This window comes from Ascidia mentula, chromosome 2 (assembly GCF_947561715.1).
Source record: "Ascidia mentula chromosome 2, kaAscMent1.1, whole genome shotgun sequence".
Lineage (NCBI taxonomy): Eukaryota > Metazoa > Chordata > Ascidiacea > Phlebobranchia > Ascidiidae > Ascidia > Ascidia mentula.
The window spans coordinates 17,030,869-17,052,257 of NC_138567.1; the positions used below are offsets into that span (position 1 = coordinate 17,030,869).

General features: G+C 38.7%; 3 protein-coding genes and 2 non-coding genes across 5 annotated transcripts; 2 read left to right on the forward strand and 3 right to left on the reverse strand.

Moving 5' to 3' along the window:
* Positions 1–1,942: 1,942 nt before the first annotated feature.
* On the reverse strand, positions 1,943–5,257 carry LOC145889555 (uncharacterized). The gene is made up of 6 exons (XM_082980533.1): positions 5,030–5,257; positions 4,396–4,624; positions 3,624–4,261; positions 3,317–3,508; positions 2,857–3,116; positions 1,943–2,086 (listed from the first exon to the last, which is right to left on the reverse strand). The coding sequence occupies exons 1-6, from the start codon at positions 5,208–5,210 to the stop codon at positions 1,997–1,999; spliced, it is 1,590 nt and encodes a 529-aa protein (XP_082836659.1). The 5' UTR covers positions 5,211–5,257; the 3' UTR covers positions 1,943–1,996.
* Positions 5,258–8,732: 3,475 nt separating this feature from the next.
* On the reverse strand, positions 8,733–8,815 carry Trnal-uaa (transfer RNA leucine (anticodon UAA)). The gene has a single exon. It is a non-coding gene; the product is annotated as a tRNA-Leu (tRNA).
* Positions 8,816–11,757: 2,942 nt separating this feature from the next.
* On the forward strand, positions 11,758–13,187 carry LOC145890261 (uncharacterized). Its single transcript, XM_082981281.1, has 7 exons — positions 11,758–11,861; positions 11,951–12,044; positions 12,102–12,150; positions 12,378–12,446; positions 12,509–12,616; positions 12,707–12,846; positions 12,915–13,187. The coding sequence occupies exons 1-7, from the start codon at positions 11,758–11,760 to the stop codon at positions 13,185–13,187; spliced, it is 837 nt and encodes a 278-aa protein (XP_082837407.1).
* Positions 13,188–15,020: 1,833 nt separating this feature from the next.
* On the forward strand, positions 15,021–16,650 carry LOC145890262 (uncharacterized). Its single transcript, XM_082981282.1, has 7 exons — positions 15,021–15,124; positions 15,214–15,307; positions 15,366–15,414; positions 15,640–15,738; positions 15,800–15,907; positions 16,168–16,307; positions 16,378–16,650. Exons 1-7 carry the CDS (start codon positions 15,021–15,023, stop codon positions 16,648–16,650), a joined length of 867 nt encoding a protein of 288 aa, XP_082837408.1.
* Positions 16,651–17,852: 1,202 nt separating this feature from the next.
* Positions 17,853–17,935, reverse strand: Trnal-uaa (transfer RNA leucine (anticodon UAA)). The gene has a single exon. It is a non-coding gene; the product is annotated as a tRNA-Leu (tRNA).
* Between the last annotated feature and the right edge of the window lie 3,454 nt (positions 17,936–21,389).

Genomic DNA, 21,389 nt, shown 5'->3' on the forward strand with positions numbered 1-21,389 from the left:
GTGGCAGAGCGTGGACATTTACCAAATAATGTGGTGACACACTTGTACTTTCATGGACATTTGCATTATAGGCAGCCGCCACCGCCAAAAGCGCTTCATCCCAGCAGCGTTCATCGCAATGTACGTAATAAAAAAATAATATACAAAAAATGTGATTTTCGAAGAAACGTCCGAGCAATACCTGGCCTACCCTTACAAAACGTTTCATTGCGGAACCAACATCATCAGAAGGAGAAAATGTTCATAGATTCTGCGAGTAACAAACGTTTCTTTCCCGATAGAAGCCCGAATGCAAAAAAATACAGTCTATAATCGTATAGAGCAAATTGTTACATATTTTGTCACCTTCCCACAACACACTTTCATAGACACGCAGTAACCCTTCAGGAACAAATTTGTTTGGTGATTGAAATATTATCGATGGCCATGTCTCCTCTATTGTCTTTTCCACGTGTTCCAATAATCCGAACCTGAGTAATTGTGAATGTTATATTCCGCCCATTTACGAAAATATCCTTAATCTTACAAATTTCCACTCATGAAACTGAACAGAAACTTTCCTGGTTCATATGAAATAAACTAGTATTGCTTAGTTTGAGATAGAATTTCATACAGTCGCATGAGAAGGCAGGATCTTCCCATTCCCAAAAAAACCCTACTAGGCGATCTCGGTTATTGTTTATTGGTCACCAGATTAACTAGCAGCACAACCGAAGTTTGGAGTGTAGATAGTGTGGTCAAGATATACTGGTTTACAAGCGCGCAACTTGTCAATAGGGGATCTCCGCCACTGAAAAAAGCTTGTTCATGTGAAAACAATTTTCACAGTACCTAAGCTATTGCAAAAAAGCAGTTGGTATTATTTGTTCATACCTCACATTTTTATGTTTTGTGCTTGAAAATATTTATTTAAATTAGCGATTATTGTATTTGCCAACGAGTCTTTGTCATTTTATGGGCGATTTATAATTAATCACTAAATTGTGGCCATATTTTGTAACAAAACCGGTATAACTTATACTTACTTTTGATTGGTTCTGTTTCCGGTGAAGAGGTCAATACGCTCTTGAGTCGAACCATTGTAAACTTGATGGTTCATAGATTCAAAAACAATCAATGGTGGATGGTCTGTTGAGAAACCAATCAATGCACATAAAAGTATCGAAAGCATGTTTATGAAAACCAAACAAAGGATACCAGGCAACCGTAACAAAACACGAAGCCCTTTAAACCATCCACAGTTTTGAGTGTGAGCACTGTACTGTGGACTTTGTGCTCTGGTTCGAAGGCTAAGGCAATTTTCTTTTTCTGCCCAAATTGACAGGAAAAATCCGACATCGTGCAAGCCTTACTTTATTCAGGTTTGTGGATCTTAGAAATTGTACCCCGACCAACAAAAAAGCTACAAAAATAGCGCCACCTAATGGATCAAATTAGGGTTACTGGTCTGTCGGTATCCGCATGTATTTGAATTCACTCTCGTTCTACATTTAAGTGAACAGACTTCCTTACGATGGAAGTTGCTTTTACTTGATTTTTTGTTTCTGCGCGGAAATTGGAATTTTTGCAAATGAAACTAAATATCCAAGCTGTTTTGAAACATTATGCGGTTTTAGCTTTAGGCAACGACAGCCTTCATAACTTAACAAATGTAATTAGTTTATAAACACACATATTTTCTCTCTTTTTTCAAGAGCAACAACAATGTAGATGCCAGTACAGATTTCTGCTACTTACCAACTTGACATTTGAAACCCAACTTTGCGGTGCTTCAACCTAGTTTTAATGTTTCGTTTCTTGTATTGCAACCAGATGCGTCATACATTGTTTTCAGCCAATCCCACTACATTGCCGCAAACAAATACTTCCAAAACCAACCTTTGAATCCCTCTCTGTATATTATTTAAATTTGTATTCCGACACACAACCATTCCAAGCTGATTGTACAGTTTATTACTTTTGGTGAAATCGTCAAAAGATTTTAACCCAAAACATTTTATGAGGGACACTTTCCTTCGGTGATGGATACGTTGTCGATGGCCATATCTCCTCTCCAATCTTTTCCTCGTGTTCCGACAATTCGAACCTAGATGATTGTACGAGTTACATTAACAAGAAAATAAAAATTGCACGAAATGCTTTGTCGGCTTCCAAAATAAACTGAAAATTGACAAAAACGCAACTTGTTTGTTATTTGAAATCATAAGGTGCGCAGGCTTCGCAGCCAGGGCATTGCAGGCAAGCTGGATCAGCCACTTTTTCCGACAAGTCGGAGCGAGATCTGAAAAATCAAGCTCCCGGCGAGGTTTGAACTCACGACCCTGGGCTAACCAGGCCCAACGCTCTACCAACTGAGCTACAGGAGCTCAGTGGCTTCACGGGGTAAATTGTGACCAAGGTACACTGGTGGGCAAGCGCACAACTTGTCAGGCGACCTTCACATACGTAGGCGATCTCCACCATCGTAATAGTCAAACAACGCAGAAGTAATACCGAGAGCTGGGATCATGGAATACGAGAGCTAAGATCGCCAAACATAAAGTGCCTGCGCAGTGGGGCGAACCTGCCTTGCTATGCGAAAGTATGATATTACTTCTGCATCATTTTATTATTTAGGTAATACTGCACCGGAAACCAATATGTGCAAACATAAAAAAGGGTAAGCGGGTACACTAGTGATACTGATAAAAATAGATTTCATAACTTTTCTGATTATGTGGTTGCTACAATAAACATTTATTATCGTCTGGCGTGAAATGCGTTCTTGAAAAAATTGTGTTTTTTGGCAATTCGTAAAAACGTATAATTGACTTGATTATGTTTTGTCCCAGCTATCTTAGCTACACACATACTCACCATTGTATAAAACTTCTCATCAAATTGAACCGAGACTTTTCTCCAGGAGTTGTGTGGCATCACACGCCGCGTCATCTCTTTTTTAAACCAGGAAAATACGGACAACTTGTGTTGGTTGTATGGTTTAGCGAACAGGTGAACGTTGTGGTGATGATAAAACTGGAGACAGAAACATCCTCGAAGATCACGATCAGTGTGCAAACTTACTCTGTCGCCTTGTCCCATCGGTTTACTAGCTTCCAAGTACATGTAGTACATTCCTACGACATTATCAAAACAAATATTACTGATCTTCTTCTCGAAAACTTTTGTAATTAAGCAAGGCTGCTACAAATTTGTTAAAATTGATGTTCGACCACCAATGTACGTTAAGCACAATATTCCTAACCATATTCAAATAAATCATATTGGTTTGTAGCAGTCTCCCTGCATAGTAAAACAAAATGATGTACAGTTTTACCATCTGCAGCGGACTGAGGTCCTGTTCCATTTGAAGGAGTCGGGCCCTTCATTTGCATCCACATTGGTGTCATGGGAAAACGAAATCTTCTGTGAGGCATCCATCCAAAGTGTGCAAAAATATTTCTGTAGTTTTTCTGTCCTGCCATTTTCCATCCTCCCCACATTTTTGATTCGAAGCTGCTGCTGTACTCTGTGGAGAAAACAAAATGTAAACAGGTCGACAGAAAAGTCAAGCGACTTCTATGCCGAAAAATATGCGGTATTACAACATCGCTAAGGAAATGTATGTGAAAACTTATTCTTACTGTTGGGTGGAACTGATGTTCTTGCTGCATACCGACAACCCATTCCTCCTGGCATCATTGGCAAAATTCGTGGCATTTCGGTGGTTTCTACCGTAAACGGAAGTGCAGTCGGTTCTGACGTAGCTGGCGGGGGAGGTTCTTCGATTGTTGTTGGTTCTGGAGTTTGGGGAAGTTCCTCGATTGTTGTTGGTTCTGGAGTTTGGGGAAGTTCCTCGATTGTTGTTGGTTCTGGAGTTTGGGGAAGTTCCTCGATTGTTGTTGGTTCTGGAGTTTGGGGAGGTTCCTCGATTGTTGTTGGTTCTGGAGTTGGGGGAAGTTCCTCTATTGTTGTTGGTTCTGGAGTTGGGGGAGCTTCCTCGATTGTTGTTGGTTCTGGAGTTGGGGGAAGTTCCTCTATTGTTGTTGGTTCTGGAGTTGGGGGAGCTTCCTCAGAAGTTGTTGTCGGATGAGGAGGGGGAGGGGGAGGAAGTGTTGTTCCTGGAAGAGGAGGTTCCACTGCAACTGTTGAAGGAGCAAGAGGAGGCTCCTCAGTTGAGACTGGAGGTGCTGGGGGTGGTTCTTCAGTAGTAGGTACAGGGCAGGGTAATGGTTCAGTTATTCCAACTTGAAACGTAACAAAATTCACCACAACAGTTGCCCTGCAAATATTTAAAAAATTAAACCCACATTTCTGGTTTCACAAGCTTCATTCATAAAAATCATGCCCAATGAAATTTTATTGGAAAGCAATGACAAAAATGGCAGAATATATTCCGCTGGGAAATATCAATACCTTATTGTAAGCAATCCGATACATGGACTTGGAGCTGTCCACGATGCCGTCACAGACCTTCCCTTGTTATTTCCATTTGCATGAGAGAAAGCACTTCCAATTCTTCTGAAACATGGAGGAGTTTGAAAGTCTGCAAGTCCTTCAGCGCTGAAGGTTCCAACAGCTTCATCTACACTGTCACGTACTTGAATGAAAACTCCTTTAAAATCTTGGGGACCAGAAACCGTAACTGCAAAACAAAAGTTTGATTTCAAAAAATTTTGTAACTAAAATACACAAATGGTTTGCAATCACTTGATATAGTTTTCTCCGTATAAATAGACCTAGTTTGGTGCCCAACGGATGACGATCGCCACAAAGTGGAAGTCTTTGCCTGGCCGTATGGTCAGCAAGATCATCTACAAGAGTCACTCCAAGAAAACACTGGCTTGATAGCGAGTCGTACAAAAATGAACTCAAAATCGTGAAGCGTCCCTCATTTACAAAAACTGCAACTACTGTTACGAAATAGTTCCATGAAGAAATACAGGGGTTAAATTTTTCACTTTTAATATGGTTTATTTCTTAAGAATTTTCTCTTTTTAGTGCTTCAAAATCACTCAGCAGGTTTTAGTTAGTTTTTTTCAAAACTTACTTAGAAATTGCCCAGAGCCCAGGGGCGACGCGGTTGCACTGAATGAAAGGTTTTGGGCTGTAAAACCCGAGTCAATGTGACCCTGGGGGTTCATGGACCCACATACGCCCAAGGGTGGACCAGTGGACAGTCCAGAAACTGCCGAGAACCCAATTAGAGAACACAGAATTATCGAAATCATGTTTATGGTAACTGAACAAGACTACCGCCAACTTGGTTGTGCGACAATCTGATACACAATAACGACATATTACAAACAAACCACAACTTATATGACACGAAATTGCTCTTAAATACTCTTAACAACTTAACCACATACGAAAATAGAATATTGAAAAATGTGTTCATTACTTTCTGTTATATATGACAACCACTACGCATGTGTTTAAACGTTTTCCTTTCATAACGTTTACTTCCACCAATTCCGACACTATTTCGTCCACAAAACACTGGCCATAAAATGCCAAACCTTTTAGCTCCTTTTCGCTCTGTTGAAACCTTTAATATTGCAGCTGCAGAGAGCTTTAAGTGGTTTTTACGTGGCGCGAATTTTAGCTTCAGGCAACGAACTCTCCCTATAGCTTGAACAAATGACGCAATACAATCTTAAACTATGCACCAAAAAGGCTGTAGGAACAATACGTTTGTGTTGTTTCCAGAAATATTTCTAAAGTGGATTACCTTTATTTTTTTTGCACTTAGTAGGACTGTATGTTCATATTTAATGTTAATGTTTACAGTCAAAAATTAATTCAGAAACAAACCAGCGGAATATGGTGTTGCAATCTGCAGCGTTTAATGTCAGCTAGTTTTGTAATGGATGTTTTATCGAAATGCGTCGTAAGTGGCGCGACAGGAGTTCGAATTGCCGAAGGCTAAAACTTTTTTTAAGCAGCGTCATCATGATCATGGCTTGCTCGGTTTGTTTGTCAATTAAACCTGTTCCTTTCAGGGCCACTCACAATTTTGCCGACACATGTTTACAGAATCTGTGTCCCTATATTTGTTTTAAGCAAGTCAAATACGTGCAGTTGTCCCGAAGTTTGCAGTTTGTTCACCTTTGTATTTGTGCTTAATGTTTGTTTGTCGTAATCAATGCATTGTGCAATTTTCTTCTCCATAACTACAAGAAATATATTGTGTGTCAACTTTGTCACTGTATTGTTGTAATAGGCTAACAATGCGGGTAATTCTTATGCTTACATCTCACTTACAACACAAAACGTACAGTGTGCATATTCCTAAAATAATATGCATTACTGAAAGTCGGTGATCGCCAGCTTGCAGTTTTTAGTTTTAGATCCCAATACACGAGATGTTCAGATAAAACTATTAATTTTATTACATATTGAATGCAACACCACAAGTTCTAAATCAAACCACACATTTTTGTGATTTTGTGCTTTATGAAATGAAACGATATATATTTATAAATACATATATTGATCGACTTCAGATGAAGTTTTATAATCACGGAACATTTTATGAAAAGTAACCGTGATCACTCAAGCACAACAGTGTCGAATGACGCGTTGCTGCTCTGTTAAAAATAACTCTACGTTAATTGTGTTTAAGTTTTTTTTCCAGTTGAAAGGTTTCCATCCCTGGATAACGCATTCTATACTACTTACCAGACAATTGTTTGCGGTACTGTTTGTCGTTCGAAATGCTTTTTATCTATTTGCAAAATTATTCAGTTGCAGTCAATGTCGCTTGTCAAACCTTGGACCTCGAATGACTATTACAAACCTATTTAACTGTAACGTGCTTTTCCAGCGGATCGGCGGCGCTACACGCTACACAACAGTTTTAGCTTTTAGTCTAAATGTGTTGAAAACACGCGCCAAAACACAGATACAGTGGCCAAGCCCGCAGAACACAACACACACTTGTATTCAATACAACTGAATGACCGGCACAACATCAACGCGCCAGAACAGGAACGGTTTTATACTTACAGTGTATATGACACGGTCATGACAACATCTACAACAAACTTGTTTCAAAAAGTAATTCGGTTCTACGTCAACTGAAAAATGTAGAAAACTGCACAGAAAGTAGCGGCGACCAAAGATCGCAAACCATTTTCGCTATAGCGACTTTAATGCCACACTAGGCGCTTGCGTCAAAATATGCAATGTTTACATAGGAGAAGGCGCCTTATATTGCAGATATCGAGAGCCCACAAATTACGTTACCGTAAAGGTCAGGACAAAGTTTTACGTTATGCAAAAATATGTCACTGTGACGTCACAAACTAAAGGCTTATTTGTCCCTAATTATCGGAAGACCATAGGGTACAGCAGCAACGACACTGTTCTGAACTTCGATAAGACGGGGGATGTTGCGTTGCTCAGTGACATTACATGACGTCATTTCAGGTGTGATGTCATAACCTTTAACCTCACCTTTGTGTTTACTTTAATTTAATAATTTCAACATTTCCACTTACAAACTACATTGATTGTGGCGATTCAATCAAATCATTTATAACGCGAACTGGTAGGCAACGCAAATGCCAGACAAATAGTGGTATTATGACAGAATAACTTTGTTGCATAATCAGCTAATTTGGTCAGATTTTCTCGGCGGTTTTTGCCAGCCTCAAAATTCAATTACTTGCCTATTTTGCTATGAGTGGACAAAACGAAGATGCTTAAGTGTCGGTTTGTCTCAGTCGTGTTTTCAAAATTTCATACATTACGTCAGCGATCATAAATGCTTTAACCACAAGAACACCATGTCCCAGTAATTGTTGTATTATTGCACGTCTCAACAAGACATAATAGGTCGAAACAGCGGCCATCTGTCTGCAGCTCAAGTTAACATCAAAACCCGTTTGTTGCACTTGTTCATTTGTTGTCCCCTGTTTAATGCAATACTATGCTAAACCAGATTTACAATGCAAACGCGTAAAGCTTGCTGCCAGCACTCACACGACTAAGCGCCTTATATGACGTCACGCAACAATAATCTCGCTTTCCCACGATTTCGTTCGCAACGGTTTAAACGTAAATTTGATGACAAAAAAGAACTCTTACTTTAAACACAATTGTGCATACATTTTGCAGACATGGCAAATACTGGCACACTTACTAAGCTTTTTTGAGACCGATCTATATGTAGATATATGCTGCCCGTGTGAAATCACAAGTTGCATTCAAATGTCACAAAGTTAACAGACAAAAAACATTACCCACGCTTGTGATAGGCCATATTTAAAAACAATGCCTTATTCAAATAGAATTCTATAGTTAAGACACTTGACAAAAACTGGCAACACAAGAACAAGCAAACCTAACCACGCGGTCTGCACGCGCACAGCCATCCAGTGTTGCGCCAAACATAGAAAACACAACAACAACGAAGAGAATTTTGGTTTGGGAATCTACATTAATATTTGTAACAGTAATGTCGTTAGATAAGGCAGGGAACAAATTCATCCATTTCATCTTTCTACTGCTAAGCACAAAAGCTTATGCACTTGAAAACACGGTCTTTCGACTGTCATTCCAGGGCAAATCTTTGCAACATTTTACCTTGGCAACAACCATTGGCGTCACTTATCGTGAATAAGTCAATATTACAAGTTTTCTCGTATGAACAACATGAAAAAACAAATAAAAGATGAAAGGACTGACATTGTGAATAATTCTTACTTACGCAAGCGGATTCCCGTTCAGTTCTTGCCAAAAGTATTGTGTACTGGGTGTGGGGTTCGAACCCACGCGGACAACTGTCCATTGGAACTTAAGTCCAACGCCTTAACCACTCGGCCAACCCAGTGCTGCAAAGCAAACATCAAATATCTTGTTTCCTCTTGTTTTTTTTCAAATATCTTGTTTTTTTTCTACAAATTAGACCAGGTTCCAATACAGCAATTCGTCGGAATGCTATTCGTATTGCAAAAACCGTATCTACGTAAAAAATGGCTTACATTGTACCACTTTAACTTGAGCTAAAACTCTGCTGCGGTTGTTATTTTGTGTGGAGCTGATAAATTGCAGCCATGTGACGAGCAGCAAAGTCCCCACTTTTGTCAGATCATTTGCTGTCGGAGTTTACCGTTGGGCTTTTGAAAGTTTTCGACCGTTTGTGGGACTGTGTGGCTTTTCTAATTCAAGCTTCTTTCCTCCTATTGGTTGCACTAACAATTCCTGTTTGACCTTCGTGTTCTTGCTCGTCGCACCTTCAATATATTTTGTGTGGAGAAACAGAGTGGTTGTAACAGTTGTAACTGTGCAGTGTCTGAATTTGTTGTGTACTTATTAAAAGAGATTCTAATTTCAAAGGCAGACAATCAAAGAAAAGATGATGTATTTTACTCGTTTTTTTTGTTTCGGTCCTGATTGTTATAACGCGCCTCAAATATAGCATGGTACAAACTGTCGCAACACTTGTTTCCCTACTTAATTCTTCACACATTTGGAACACAGACGGACTGAAGGCTGCAGACGGTGTTAGGCTTTCCGATAGAATTCGCACAGTCTTCTGGCATCCGGCTCGACGACAGACATTTTTTCGTTGTAACTTGTTAAATACCCGCTCTCACTTTACTGTGTTAATTCGTTGTCAAAATCCATTGTCATTCTCTGTCATTAACTTTGCCACCCAACTATAGTCTCGGTCACTTAACTAACAACTGGCACGCGGTAGAAGTTACTCGCTCAGTCACTAACGCGCTTGGAACAAATTAAAGTTATGCCATCTGATTTTGCAAACGTGTGTTTCAATTAATAAAACCACTAAGTATGCTATGCAAGTAAAACGCCTATCCTTTATGGTTATGTCAGTATTCTTTTTGTTTCAAGAAGGGAGTTCTTTTGTTTAAAGTTAATCATGTATATTAAAACGTTATTTTTTGGCATACGTGTTTGACGTTACTTAATGGTGAATTGTGGACCCTAGCCTAAACATTTTTGTCTGCTTAAAAAGTCCTCCATATGCACAGCAGAGGCGCGGCGCAGTTTAGGGACCTGACGCCTTTCGTGTAGCAAGATCACACAGATACAATTTTCAGTCATTATGTCGGAATACCTTAGACCTTCCCTGGTCTTGACGACATGACTTTTATGCGTATGGCATTTAGTCAAGCACGACTGACGTCCCTTTAGGAGAAATCCTTGCACTATTTTAGCTAAGGTTGTTATGGCTGGTTGAAGCATGAAACTGCTGAATAACCTAACTCGCGTATGATTTTAAGTTTTGGTCTGTGTTTTTGTCACATAAATTTATCTCAAAGTAAATTACCACTTTTTACGTTTTATGGTCATTGTTGCTGTCTAATCCGAAAACATATTTTTTACTACTATTAGTGCCACAAACTTAGTCCTCGTCTACTTTTGACATTTTCTTGTTTTTTTGACGGCCCAACAGAAAATGTAAGTATTGGTTGCGCACGCTCCAATGTGATGGAATTTGTGGTTCACTTTAGTTTTTAATAACCTTTTCAATTTGTCATGCAGCACGCAATTCCTATAAACGCTTGATATTTTTAATTGTTTGAGCATTTTACTGCCGGTGTTCATTTGTACACAGAAAAAAATCACCGTGACAGCAAAACCAAGACGACAACGCGGACGATAACCACCACTATAGTCACTGAATTCAATGCAACTCAATTCGCAACAACCAAAAGTCGAGACGATATTGCATTTCGGTGAGAAAGTATCAATTTTCACAAGGAAGGCGTATGTGTAGCAACACGCATGTTTCCCTACTTAATTCTTTACACATTGGAACACAGCAGACGGACCGAAGGCTGCAGACGGTGTTAGGTTTTCCGGCAGAACTCGCACAGTCTTCTGGCATCCGGCTCGACGACAGACCTTTTGTTTCATTGTAACTTGTTAAATATCCGTTCGCACTTTACTCGGTCAGTTCGTTGTCATTATTCGCTGTTATTCTCTGTCACCCTACTATAGTCTCGGTCACTTAACTAACAACTGGCACGCGGTAAAAGTTACGCGCTCAGTCACCAACGCGCTTGGAACAATTTAAAGTTATGCCATCTGACCACAATTTTGCAAACGTGTGTTTCAATTGATAAACAAGTCTGCCACGGAGTTTTAAATTTAGTAGTCTACAGCAAGAACACGCAAGCAGACTTTAGATTCAGTTACAACAACCGACCAGAAACAAGTGGATTTTAGCAATATGTGCAAAACTATGAGATTTTTTTAGCAATATGTGCTCGTGAAAAGCAAACTTGCTATGGTGTTTGACTTCGTTAAAGTGGAAGAACGACATTGGTTCCAAAATGTTGAACGAGGTGATGTCTAAACTACATTTAAATATAAATTGCATACGGAAGGTGTACCTTAGCTAATCACGGTTATAACTTTCAAATAAACAACAAAAAAGGTGTATTTAAAGGCGACAACACGTAAAATAAAATACGATCGTTGGACTTTTTTACATTTCCTTTCATGTTTTGGAGATGAGGAATTAAACAATCCCCTAAAATGCATTAGGGATAACAGAAAACTTAAAACAGCGACGTCTGACTACGTGGAACTTGAAGTGGAAAGCAAACAAGCAATGTAAACGTGACTATGAACGGTGTTTACATAACCTGTTCGACTTCGCATCTCTCCATATGTTTTAACAACATCATGTTTCACACGCATCTTACTCGAACATTGTGGTGTGAAAGAATGGAAACTTTTCATTGATATTTCTCCTTTGCAGATTGCGCAGGTCTAAAATAAGAGAAAGCAGCCCAAAGAATGAGAAAGACAAAAATTAAAAAGCATTTCGTTACATTTGCTTTCGCATTTGTCATGGTGGCACTTGCGGCATCATCGCATCAACTATTCAGATATATTAAAAGGTGAGACGCGAGATCCGGACTCGTGTAACAGTTTTTGGAGAAAATATACACATGTGGTACATTATCTATGGTCTGGGAATTTATTGCAGGTTGGAGGCAGATTTAAATCAATTGCAGGGAACACTGAGAACATCAGGGGGTGAATCTGAACAATCTAATCACCGAATTCATAAAAGAAATCTTGTAAGTTTGTGGCACAAAAAAAGCTATTTAAAACTAATTTAAACAGCTGTTTTTCAGGACAATGCAATTCGAGAGGTCCAGGCACCTACACAGTACCCTTATACAGGTATGCATTGTTTAACAGAAAACTACAGAAAATAATGGTAGATCTTTTATGGCATTTCCAATATGAAGTTTTGCACGGTTGACGAAAACATTTTTCCGAGAAGATCTAATAAAACACACTACAATGTTTCAATTTTCGAATTATTTTGCAGATTTTGGTTTTGTGTAAAATATACAGTGATATTTATATCACGAATTTTGTATTTTTCAAGTCTTTACTTATAGTAGGTACAACATACGTTCGTTGGGGAAGGACGGAATGTCCTAATAAAATTGGAACTCGTCTTGTATATGAGGGTATAACATTGTTTGCATAAATTATCCTAAAAATGGCAAATATCTCTATATCTATCATATAGGATATGCTGGTGGTTCATATGTTAGTTACGTCGGTGGAGGATCTGATTTTCTGTGCCTGCACAGCAATGTTACTTACACACCTGGTCATTATATTGATGGACTTCAAGGTTTGCTTTTACTGAAGATACAGTGTCTTCATATGTATAAACATGGCAAACCAGAATAAATATAATAAAACTAAAAGACAATTTTTGTAGCCACAGCGTATGTTTGCGGGGTTGAATATCGCGATTCGTCAATTTCCTATTCTCTCTTCGATCTCTCTTTGCTTGAAAATGCCGAGTTACAATACCAGGGTGTTCCATGTGCGGTTTGTCTCACACAAAGTACAACTCAGGTAATTTATTCAGAAATTATCAACATATTGTTGTTCCTTTGATGTGCATGCAACATTTAAAAAAATAGTTGATGATTCCCAGTCGTGAAACTTGTCCTGATGGTTGGAGTGTCGAATACACAGGTTATATAATGACTGGAGGTTATGCCGACACAAAACACTCATCCAACCATATTTGTGTGGATGACACCCCGGAAGCAATCCCTGGTACAGAAGGAAATCAAAATGGGGCATATTTGTATGTTGCTGAGATTCGGTGCGGGTTTAACACACCGTGTTTACCATATGTTGATGGAAGAGAAATAAGATGTGTTGTGTGTTCGTATGGAAATATTGAATAAAAATGAAGGTTTTTGGTGTTGTAATGCATTTTACTTTCTTTAAAGTCTGGAGAATAAATTGCTTGAGTGTACGTCTAATGAAAAAAAGCAACTTATTGCCAACATCCTTCCATACTAAGCAGTAGTTTTGATTTTGCTTTCAAGTATGGTCTTTTTGATTCTGCTCCCTTGTATCACATATACCCTCCACTCTCTGTAAGGTTAGGGTGATTTGCCCTTTATACTTTTACTATGTAATATTGACGTGATTCTGGTCGGTTAATTAGCTGACGTGGAACTGTGGGACTTTTCTTTTGATGTGATTGAAACCAACACAGCGAACAAAGTCGAATTGCAAATGCATGCCTTATCTACACAAACACACAAAATATACATAACATTTTCGCGTTCAAAAAAAATACAAACATAAATTTGCATACAACATCGTCCAATGAATAAAATTTTATAAAAAAATTCAAAAAACGGCATCATTTCTTATTTAGTTAATGGTTCCCAGACAAAAGTCTTTTGCCGAGCTGAAACATTTGTCCTGCACTTTCACATTTTCTTATAAAATCTCGGGGTCACAAATTTTCGTTAAAAAAAGAAAAGACACATTTGTACTTGCACGAAAGAAATAAAAGTTTCTAGCGCGCTTTAGCATGATTGATGTTATTAGTTTGCAGCGGACAAAGAGTTAGCTGTGTTTGCATAACATTGTCTTTTTTCTCTTTTTCTTTGTGTCGTTGTTATAGTCATATCAGATGATCTTCTGTTTAAATCGCAGTTTATTTACATAGCATAGTTTTAGGTCCGTCTATTTACAATTCAATTCTTCATTCGTTGCCATAACTTAAAAATGTTAAAGTCATTTAATGTTGCCTTCCTCAGGACACATGGAGGACCGGTGTGAGGCATTTTTTTGTGAAAAGACTTTAGTTTAATCAGTGGTGAGTCGCAAGTTATTTGCCACCGACGTTTTTAGTTTACTTGATCTCAAATCTCATCAATCAAATATTACTTTTGGGACTCTATCATAATGTGTGTTTTTGATAAAGACGTGTTCACTTTGTTGAGTTTTTAGTTGATTGTTCCTGTCTTTTACACTCGATACGATTTTCGCTTGATTATTAAAAATGTTTGGTTTTAGGGCAAACTCCGACTGCTTCAGATCGATAAAATTCTTCAGTGGCTGAAGTCAAAAAGAAACAAAAGTTGGTGCAACCAGTATGCAAAAATACTTTTCTACTTACAGATATCTTTGCATTTTCAATTTTCACCGACGATTTTTCTCTCAACCGATCCTGATTCTTTACAAATTTGACCCTGATTACACCTTGGACAAGAATCCCATTAATTTTTTTTTTATTTCAAGATTGCGCCACTTGGGAGAAATGTAATGCTAACATACCTAGGTAAGTGCAAAACTGCATAGTCCCACTTACCTGACACTTGAGTTAATTGATGCATTTTTTGGATGCTCTTTGTAGGTAAGGTTGTTTTTGACTATTTGTCTAGTGACGATTTGATTGTCGCAGCAGCGTATACGGTGCAGAAATCTATTTTGCGTCACTCTCCACGAAGAAGATATTTTGTGATATGTGATGTTACAACGAAGGCGACGTCTGACTGCGTAGAACTTGAAGTGGAAAGCAAACAAGCAATGTAAACGTGACTATGAACGGTGACGTTTACATAACCTGTTCGACTTCGCATCTCTCCATATGTTTTAACAACATCATGTTTCACACGCATCTTACTCGAACATTGTGTTGTGAAAGAATGGAAACTCTTCATTGATATTTCTCCATTGCAGATTGCGCAGTTCTGAAATAAGAGAAAGCAGCCTAAAGAATGAGAAAGACAAAAATTAAAAAGCATTTCGTTACATTTGCTTTGGCATTTGTCATGGTGGCACTTGCGGCATCATCGCATCAACTATTCAGATATATTAAAAGGTGAGACGCGAGATCCGGACTCGTGTAACAGTTTTTGGAGAAAATATATACATGTAATACATTATCTGTGGTCTGTGAATTCACTGCAGGTTGGAGGCAGATTTAAATCAATTGCAGGGAACACTGAGAACATCAGGGGGTGAATCTGAACAATCTCGTCACCGAATTCGTAAAAGAAATCTCGTAAATATGTTACAAGAAAACTATTTGAAACTAATTTAAACAGCTGTTTTTTTTTCAGGACAACGCAATTAGAGAGGGCCAGCCACCTACACAGTACCCTTTTACAGGTATGGACAATTATTTTATGTCCACTCAAGAAACTTTTTTATTCCTATCAAAAGTTCATAGAGGTCAGTTTCTAGAAAAATATTTTACGCTGTAAGGGCATCATCTGTTCATTTAGCTTGGTTAAATTCATCCAGTTCTTTTCTTTTTGCATTGAATCTTTTTGAAATTTGGCGTAATACTGCGGATTTATTTTTTTTGGTAAATGGTCACATCATGTTTAAAAGGATATTATTGTTTTCTTGCCACTTTAGTAGGAACAACTTACGTTCGATGGGGGAGAACTGCATGCCCAAATAAAGTGGGAACTCGTCTTGTGTACGAAGGTACGCAATTTCCTCGGCAAATCGTCTATCGCAATTGTTTCTTTATCTCAATTTGTTTTAGGTTACGCTGGAGGTTCATATTACAGCTATGTCGGTGGAGGATCTGATTTTCTGTGTCTGCACAGCAATGTTACTTACACACTCGGACATTATATTGATGGATTTCAAGGTTTGACTATGTTAAACAATACGTTCATAAGAAGCAGCAGACAATATAGTGCACACTTTTTCGACGAGCAAGGTCTCGTCAGTGCAGCTAGTGACTGTGGCAGGGAACCAGCTAACGCGGTCGAAAACGTGTACCCTGCAATCTGCAGGTCTCAATTATTATTATGGCTCTTTTGCATAAATATGTCTGTACTTCTTTATATAAAAATTCATACGTATATACTGCTACTTAAAATAATTTGGTCTCCACTTTTAATGTAGGCACAGCGTATGTTTGCGGGGTTGAATATCGCGATTCGTCGGCTTCTTACTCACTTTTCGATCTCTCTTTGCTTGAAAATGCCGAATTACAATACCAGGGTGTTCCATGTGCGGTTTGTCTAACACAAAGTACAACTCAGGTAATTTAATTTCAGAAATTATCAACATAATGTCGTTCTTATGATGTGCTCACAACATTTAAAAAAATAGTTGATGATTCCCAGTCGTGAAACTTGTCCTGATGGTTGGAGGGTCGAATACACAGGTTATATAATGACTGGAGGTTATCTTGACACAAAACACTCATCCAACCAAATATGTGTGGATGACACCCCGGAAGCAATCCCTAGTACTGAAGGAAGTCAAAATGGGGCATTTTTGTATGTTGCTCAGATTCAGTGCGGAAAAAACACACCGTGTTTACCATATGTTAATGGAAGAGAAATAAGATGTGTTGTGTGTTCGTATGGAAATGTCCAATAAAGATGGAGTCTTTGTGGTGTTGTAATTTAAATTTTCCTACGTGTTTAGAATTTAGTTGGTTTTGCATTATTTAATTTATAAGTATTTTTTTCATTAGGTCGGAAATTACAAGAAACGTAATATGTTTTAGTACTTGTGTCAAGCCGAAAACTGGTCGAAAAGAAATATACTTTTTATAACAAAAGCCAAAACTTATATGCTGGAAATCTACTCAAAGCTTTTTGCACCTACCTAGTGTATTTGATGAAAAAATACTGTTGGATCCAGTTTTGCCCATTTAAAATAGACAAAACAGATTTTGGCTATGATGGTTCCACGCCAGAAGGCTATACTAACATATATGATCGTTCTACTGACAAGCTTGACACCGTTTGCATCTTTAATTCCGTCTGCGTTTTTGCTGTACAAATCAGAAGAAATGAGTGCTTGTCTTGAGAGATATAAAGAGAAAAGTGCAAACGATGCCAAGCGATAGAAATAAGATGTGTTGTATGTTGAGCAACTTTTTGTTTTTATATCCTCCACTCTCATGGGGTAAGATTATGCATTCCTTCATATTACTGATACTACGTCATATTGATTCTGGTCTGTAGATTAGCGGGACTTCAGTTCGGACACCAGATTTTTGTCTGATGGCAAAAATAATCCTCACTCCACCTTTCACATCTAACTATCTTAGCATATCGTCGGTGAAGATGTGGAATATATAGCATGCTTTCCTAAATATAACATAATCACGAATTAAAACACCTTCTATAAGCAAGAGAATTGGGATTGTTACCACTTACTATAAGGCGCACAAATTCAAAACATAGAATAGGTATATGCAAAACTGTCTTTTTTAATTAGAAGGTATTCCTTTTACAGATATATGTATTCGCCTAGTTGCACGTATCGTCAGTATCACTGGCTGAATTAAGTTTAATGAAGAACAAATTTGAGAAATAGAGCCATTAGGAGGTGGACATTCTGTAAGTTTTTGCCCGTCATTAAATGTATTTTTAGCGTGCGCCTCAGAAGACGAAAATTTAAAACCTTTTCTCAATATGACAACGTTTGGGATGTCAGCTTGGAACGTGATGTTTTGTGTTTCACATGTGACAAATTACGCGTCAAACCAAATGAAATCTGAAACAGTTACTAATCTGGTAAATAATTTTAAAATCTATTAAGTTCATCCAGTTTTTGCCGAAAGTAATGTATACTGGGTGTGGGGTTCGAACCCACGCGGACAACTGTCCATTGGAACTTAAGTCCAACGCCTTAACCACTGGGCCAACCCAGTGCTGGAATGAGCTCATACAAACCGTTTTCTTGTGTTGATTTTTCTCAAAACAAGCTTTACACAGGTAACCAGACTCAGTGTTGAATTCGATTGTCAATTAAAATACTTTGCACATCCACCTGACTAAATAAAAGCCGATCTTTGGTCGCATTTTTGTCGTAGGCCGCAAATATCAACTTTGAAAATCAAACTGTTAGCCGTACTTTGGACACATCTGACGTTATAACCTGTGGCAACGTTCATTGCGTATCCGAAGTATTTTATCCTTTCTGGCGTTTTGACTTGTCTGTTAGTATTTGCTAAAGACATTGTGTGTTTTTGTGCAAAAACTTGGAAACGTATGATGAGTTTGTCCGCGTTGTGCGGATGAAATTCTCGTGCCACAACAAAAGGTTGAAAGACACAGATCCAAACATTTTTGAGGTCAGGTGGCAAAACTACCCGATTTTAGTATATTGATCAGTACTCCCATGAACTCAACCACATATTCTTTTAAATTCATGAAGTTTATATTTTGAGGAGTAAATGATGCCCACAGGGTGAAAGTGAAATTGTATTACTTGGGGGATCCTGTTTTAAAGAAATACGGAATGTACAAACTGCATTCAAACCGGGCACATTATTGTCACACGGTACAGAATTGACTAAATTTGCAATCTGTCTCAATTTCGAAAAACGCGTATATTTGGCACACATTCAACACGAATACAAACACGGCTTTCTGTCAAGAAAATAAGCATTCATGAGTCCAATTATGAAATGATATAATGATAATGCAAAACGGTAACATAAAATGCGCGCACCCAAATTCCGCCTCTTACCGGAATTTTGAGCCAGGAAATTAAACATCATCAAAACCGAACGACAGATTCTGGTTGCTCACACAATTTTAATTCATTCTTTACATTGCTTGTTTAAATAGAATCGGTAAACGTTACCGGTAGTACATTCAATCTAACAGGAACGTTTAACCACGCCACACGTGGCACGAATCTGAACAACTCAGTTTGCCAAAGACTGGTAGCAAGAAAAGCTTTAGCATTATGATGTCACATAGGCCAATTTGGCATTGTGTCGAATTTCAATCACGTACGTTGTGACGCAGTATTATGCATGCATGATTTTCGATGTTAAATTCTCCCCCCCTAAATGCGTGCATTACTCTTCAAAGATGTTTGCGAACAAACAAAGAAAACATTGAAATCACGAAACAACAAAAGTAAAGAAAGCAAAATATACGTGATGCCGTCGGCGAGCAAGCTCCAGCCTGGGATATAAAATGTGCCGCATTTGTAAAGCGTCAAACAAGATCGACATAGCGTCTATGATCTATCTTCATCAGTGTTGGATCCTGTGCACCGCAATTCAGGGTCAGTTCGACGACTGCGTGGCCTGAATGCGTCGGATGCACTTATTCGTTTGTCGTGCTCACCTCACAGAGCAAGCACAATTTTGCAATCGGCCGTTTTTACGTGGAGCCAGATTACGTTTTCACTTCGACCTGACGAACCATACCGTGACCGTCCGGGAACGCACGCAGAACCCGTCCCATCTCCCAACGACGTCGAGGTTGTATCTCATCTACGATCATCACCACATCTCCGGGTTGAAAATTGCGTTGTCGGTCGGGTCACTTCTAACGCAAGTCAATCGTGGGCAAATATTCTCGTGAACTTCTTCTCCAAAATTCATCGACAAGAATATGTTTCCACTACCTTCGACTGTAGAGATCTTTGGGATTGATAAGCCCAACTGGAATGCTGTCGCAAGCACGGCCCAACAACTGGTGATTGGGCGTAAAGCTTATCTTCTGTACACATAAACCTGATCGCAATAACGGTTTCGAATTTAAAATACACTTCGATTATCAAGGTTTGCAACATGTCGGCACTGAGGGTTGGGTTCCTTGAGGAACCTTAAGCATCGCGTTTCAAATGCGACGAATCGATCTGATCATTCTCTCCCACGAACCTCCCATATGTGCGGTACCAATGCAATCAGGGGGCACTTCCTTCTTTGACTCCCTCCGCGCAGCCATCGTTGATCAAAATTTTAATCTTCTCCACATGCTTGATTCCATTATAAAAAGTGGGCCTTCTCATAAAAAGTGGGATATGATGGCTTGTCACGGACTTGAACGTACAGGACCATGCATATCTTCATGCAGCAATGTGTGGTGCGCAAGGGGGCAGCCCCTACTAGCACGAGTACTTGGCCTGATGCAAAACCTCGACGTGTGTCAAAACAGTTATATCATTAAATTTGTCTTAAAAACTCTCTTCTTTGAACCTGGCAGATTCTTCTTCAACGAATTCAACAAAAGATCTGCGAAAGCTGCCTCCCTGCCAGTTTTTTTACAATCTGTGCAAGTCGGTAGCGCCAAAGCCTTTGCGACTCGTATGTGAGCTTGTTCCCCAAAGCCAGCAAAAGAACCATTGTGTGTAAAGTCAGCAAAACTTCCAAGTTGGCGAAGTACACACAAGCATGATTTCATAGTCTTTGCATAGGTGCATATATCGGCTGCATCATCCGGTTTTAAGTAAGGACCGTTGGTCAACTCCTCTACAAAACCTCCAGCGACTATATAAGGCTTACCGAAGTTCTTGTAGAGAATGTCTTCAGGCGCATATCGACATTTTGAGTCTTGCATTCGAGATTGGATTCAAATTAATTTACAAACATCCAATAATCTGTAGGTTTTCCCGAGAACGTCATGTGGTCGAGCTTCGGCATACTCATGTCTTCTCCCAACTGCATTAACGATGCACGGTAATACAGCTGCACTTTCTTGCATTTCTAAGTACCGTTGTGTACTCAATGCAGAAACACAAACATATAATGACATGAATATAATGAATGTATCACACCACAAATCAGCTAAAAGTTAACAATGTCACTTAGTAAATCACTCAATAGAAACTTCAAAACCACAACAGAAAACCCAAATAATGTCTTATTACCAAGTCACCATATACGTATGGAAAATAGCAACGATGTATTGGACGATTTGCCCAATTTATTGCACAAATAGTATGCTTGTCCATAGATGTAAACAATTTATAGCGAAAGTTCAACATCGTGAGGTAATACCTGAAATAGTTTGTTAGGCAAACTACACAAAAAGCGTGTTTGGTTTAAGCTTCAAATTAAATTCTTAAAAGAAGTCGTTGTAAACTTATTAGGATATTTGTCAAAATTAAAAAATAAAAATATCCATGTAATGGATTGCGCCACAGCTGAAATGGTCGGTTTTGGTAATTGCTGCAGTTTTATTGCATTAGCATAAGCACATTGGTCTTGTGGCTTGTGCAAAGAATGCTGCCAGAAAATAATTAAAAATGACATTTGAGCATGACAGGAAAAAAAGTATGCAGAAAATAACCAATGGTTTAACAATTTACGCAGCACATTAAAATTTTTTTTCGTTGTGCAACTTGCCGCAAGACCTCAATTC